Source organism: Penaeus chinensis, chromosome 16 (genome assembly GCF_019202785.1).
Source record: "Penaeus chinensis breed Huanghai No. 1 chromosome 16, ASM1920278v2, whole genome shotgun sequence".
Lineage (NCBI taxonomy): Eukaryota > Metazoa > Arthropoda > Malacostraca > Decapoda > Penaeidae > Penaeus > Penaeus chinensis.
In genome coordinates, this window is record NC_061834.1 from 22322807 (window position 1) to 22327806 (window position 5000).

The 5000-nt window shown below is 47.0% G+C and overlaps 1 protein-coding gene across 1 annotated transcript in view; it reads left to right on the forward strand.

Annotated features, from left to right (window-relative positions):
• Positions 1-5000, forward strand: part of LOC125033469 (ras-related protein Rap-2c-like) — a 69285-nt gene that overhangs the window by 20558 nt on the left and 43727 nt on the right. The window contains exon 2 of the mRNA XM_047624996.1: positions 4667-5000. This exon is cut by the window's right edge and continues 335 nt beyond it. Within this exon, the coding sequence (XP_047480952.1) occupies positions 4982-5000 (19 nt within the window). The 5' untranslated portion in view covers positions 4667-4981. The remainder of the gene's footprint in view (positions 1-4666) is intronic.

Sequence of the window (5000 nt, forward strand, 5' to 3'; positions counted from 1 at the left end):
ATCACCTTACCCCTCCCCCGCGTATCCGCCCGGCTTAGCCTTCGTATCTCCGTTATTTTTTGTATCATATAGTCTTGGTTTCGTGAAGGTGATACTCCCATTTAAAATCCCCGTCATCGTCGTTTCGGCTTCACTTCCCCGTTCCTTTGTGTACCCTTTTGAAGCTTTCGCATTCTTCGTTTGTTTTCTTTTATATATATATATATTTTTTTTTTCGCGTCCTCATATATTACGAAATCGAGTTATTCGCTGCACATATTTTTCATTGTAGAGGTTTTCTCCCTTGCTCCAGTTCGACAACTAGATATTTTCGATGCGCAGTTTGATACAAACACCAACATTGGAGACAGTCTGTAAGGCAATCGTTGTTTTGGCTGTTTTATCGAAGTCTCTTCCCGTGCAGGACGGCCCTTGCAAGGGTTCCGATGAATGTTTTTATTCATTACACGCAAATCATTATGCCTCAAAACACGAAGTGGCTCCGTAGAAAGGAGGAGAACTGTAACGATGATTAGATTAGGGGTGACACATGGCCGATGCCAGCCGAGTATTTAGACCTAGGACTTAGGACTTAGTGTGTGTGTGGGGGGGGGGGGGAGGTGCGCGCGCACACACACACATGTATACATGCATGCATACATACATACATACATACATACATACATACATACATACATACATACATACATACATACATACATACATACATACATACATACATATATGTATATGTATATATATATATGTATGTGTGTATATATTTTTGTATATATATAAGTATATTATATGCATGTATACTTAAGTATATGTATGTATTTATATGTATATGTTATATGTAAATGTGCATATGTATATACACATATGTTTGTATGTATATGTATATATATATCTATATATATATTTATTTATCACTACTAAACCTGATAGATTCATTTTCGGCAATATGCTCACGACATTGAAGTGGCCGAGTTGAATTGATGGAATCTAGCAGAATAACGCAGAGAATATAGTGAACTCAAAATGTGTCAGGGCCTTTTTGCTTGCAGTTGTGTCTTCCTCTGAGGTAGAAAGTCCCGAGCGGTTTCATTGCGGGGCGAGGAGGAGATCACAACAGCCTAGGGTGGACAAGGAGGTGGAGGAGGAGACGGGACTTTTAGGAGAAGGATTAGGTGGAAGAAGTTCAGGAGAGGATCATATTACGCAACATTCTACCCTCTACCTGTGTGTCACCCACGACGGTCGCCCTAATACTCTGAAGACACACTTTGTTGGCTTAAAGTGTGCTTATGGGTCGCGTGGAGAGAGGCTTGGAGGAGACGCCTCGCGCCCTCGCCGCCCCGGACGCAGCCCACAGTGCCTCGCTTGGCACCTGGTCATCGCGAGCGCCCATTGATTGGGTGTGTGGGCTGAAGGTGCGGGCGGCTGGCAAGGGCTCCAGGGAGGCTGCAAGCTTAATAAGCTCGCAAGTCCTTCTTCCTTCGCGTCTGCTGTTGCCTCGTTTCCATCCTCTGCGACATGGGGTACGGCGTCGCTCCACATCGCCGCTCCCTCCGCCTGATTGCAACTTTTAGCAGCGTTCAACCTCATTTTCTCATTCCTTGAGCCCCCCCCCCCCCAACTCCCGTTCGCTATGTTCTTGGTCTCTTCGCTCGTCGCCCCGACCTTCATATTCTTTAATTTTGATAGTTCTTGTGTACAGTGTAGCCTCTATTCAGAGTTTCTCTTTTTTTCTCTCTTGCTTCCCTTTTCACGCCCACATCCTTTTTGGTTCTCCCGTTCCCTTCTCGCCGTTCGTTTTCCCCTCTTCGGTTTTCCCAATTCCTTCCCCTCCTTTTCCCTTGTTGGTTCTCCCATTCCTCTGCTCTTCCTCGCCCCTGTCAGTTCTTCCCTCTCCCCTCGTTCCTCTTTGGTTCTATTGCTCGTCCATTCCCTTGTTTCCTTTTGGTTCTTCCTCCCGTTCTCTCTTCTCCCCCGGTTCCTTTTTGGTTCTTCCTTCCCTTTCGTTTCTCCTCACCCCCTTCCGTGTTCTCTTTAGGTTCTTTCCCCTCATTCTCCCCCCCCCCCCCCCCCTCATTTTCTCTTGGTCCTCCCTTCCTGTTCCTCGCAGGCGGCGCTTCGTCCTGCCCCGGGATCATGGGCCAACGGAGGACAGCTGTCGTCTGACAAACAAAGTAAATAAGCAAAGCGTCGAGTTTTTTTTTTTTCTTTTTTTTTTTTTTTTTGCTGCCTCGGCTCGTCCTGGCGGTGAGTCAGCGCGAGTCCTGACGCTCCTCCACACTTACATATCCTTACGCTAATTAATTGTCCCTCAGTGCTCGCCGTCACCGCCGCCGCCGTGCCTCGTTCGTGCGTCTGCCGCCCGACCTTTCTCCAACGCCCCTTCACCCCGACCTTTCAGCTTGCAAGGACCCCACCCCCCCAACGCTTCTGAACATCCCGTTATCTGACCTTTGTTGCACATTGTTGTTATTTGATCTATGTTGAACATCCCTGACTAATCTTTGTTCATCATTGCCGTCACCATCTTCGTTTTTTTATGAAATTATCTCGACCGCTTCCTTAGGGCGCTACCGAAAGAACGCTTCATCCCGAGACCGAGCCCGTTGAGGTCCTGCTTCTTGGCTTTTATGGAATGTCTCTTCCCAGCACTTACATTCCCCGTCCTTTGTCGATTGCCCTGTTACTCTGATATTTATACAGTGTCCTCCTTGCCCGCCATTGTTGCATGTCTTGTCTTTGCATTTACTCATTGTCCTTGTACCCAGTCTGAATCTTTACTGAGCGCCGTGCCATTGAAAGATTTAACTAAACATCTTGTTTTGCGAATAGCGCAATGCATCTTGGGTCGTTATGCTAAGATACATTGCATGTCAATATTCGGTTTCCATTTTGTTTTCTGAAATACCAAGGCGTTTGGACACGTTCCCCGACAAAAATTATATCCGACTGATGAAAAATATTTTTCACGTAAAGTGTATTTGCGTAATTCATGTAATGAGCAGTGTAGGTCCTTACATAAGAGTTTCACTGGTTTTAATTACCATACATGTGTCCTCACTAAGTACAGTAGCACTTCCCTATCTCTTACCTTCGCGGGATACTACTGTTCAGTGTGTAACTTCACGCAGCCTCCGCCATGGGGATCTCTCCCACAGCAATGTCATTTTTTTAATTCCCCACATGAGGTTGGCCGCAGTCACTCACCCACACAAATAGCCATCATGGCCACCGATCCTCCCTCCCTGCCACGGCACTATCGCACCACCAGCACTATCCTCGGTCTCACCCCCGTTCAGTGCGACCGGGAGTCCGTATCTCGGCGTGAGCAAGCCTCATCCACGAGCAGCCTCTCCGACTGGGTGGCGCAAGTGCGGCGACGACATGCGAGGAATTCCTGTAGACAAATTACACGGAAAATCCCTGGGTCTTGAGTCAGCCATGACAAGCTCGCTAGGCAGGACTCTGAGCATAGCTATAAAGGCGCATTTTGAATCCCCGCTAAGTGTCATTATGCCGTAAGTGCTAGAAACCGCGTGGCGGTGCGGGTCGAGGGCGCGATATGCGTGTCTCCATTTATATATGTAGGCCTGTGTGTGTGTGTGTGTGTGTGTGTGTGTGTGTGTGTGTGTGTGTGTGTGTGTGTGTGTGTGTGTGTGTGTGTGTGTGTGTGTGTGTGTGTGTGTGTGTGTGTGTGTGTCTATCTGTCTATCTGTCTATCTGTCTATCTGTCTATCTGTCTATCTGTCTATCTGTCTGTGAGAGAGAGACAGATTGAGTGTGAGTGTAAAGGAGACTGATATGTAGTGTGTGTGTCTTTGTGTGTGTGTGTGAGTGAGTGAGTGTAAAGGAGACTGAAATTGAGTGTAATGATTGTAGTGTGTTTGGGTGAGGGGGGAGAGAGGGGGGGGAGGGAGAGAATTTACTGTGAAGGGGGAAAGCGAGTAGTGAAGATGAGATGGTGAATGAAGTTTTTACGTGGCACTTGGGGCAGGGACCAAGACCACATTCATTCATGTGAAAACGTTATTTTTCATTGAGTTTAAACATTATTTTTCATTGGTTGTGAGGGATTGAGAGATGAGTCGGATAAGTACCCAGTCTTATTGCGCTAAGAGTCGAAATCAATTTTATTTTATTATTATAATTTTATTTTTCTTGATTTATTATTATTTTTGTTTTATTATTATTATTATTTTTTTTTTTTTCAAATAAGTAGTCTGAGTATAACGGGGCATTGCATTGTAAATATTCGGCAGTCAACAACCCTGCGACGTCAGCGTCTCCCAAGTGTTTGAGGTTGTTAGTTAAGGACAGATTGAAGCGTCTCTGTGTCTGCGGCCCGAACCACTTGCATTATGGTCACGCAGAGCCGTTTTGTCAGAATAAAGGCTAAGCGGGTGGCCTTTATCAGCCGGAACCCATCGGAGAACTGTCGTGCACACCAAGGGACTAATTCCTTGTTTGGGAAAAGGATAAGACTCCTCCTCGGAAGGCGCCCAGGGGAATGGCTTTCTGATAGGCGGGGGATGCTGTTTAGTAGCTGTGTTGTGTCATTGTTAGCTGAAGTGTAAGTGTAATGATAATTGGCGTAATTTACAACTACGAGTACCATTTGATTGTAAACATTTGCATCAATGAGTCTAACTGTATCTCTGTTTGCTTGCAGGTGCTATAATGAGACGATGCTGGTGGTGAAGAGCACGAGGCGGGCCGCCGAGAGCAGCACCACGTGATCGCGATCGCCGCGAGAACCCGCAGCCAGGCCGTGTTGCGGTGCCTGAGGAGGAGGTGGAGCAGGCGGGGAGTGTTGCGCCCTGGGACTCGGGTGCTCGAACCTCGCGCGCGCACTCGTGTAGGCGCCTGGAGTGCCTTTGTGCCTGCACGTGTAGTGATAAGTGTGTCAAATATTGTGATAACTTAGTGGTGGAAGCTAAGTCCGAGTAAATGTAAGGTGTGGTGGTTCCTGGAAAAGGAAGCATTCATGATGCGTGAATTCAAGG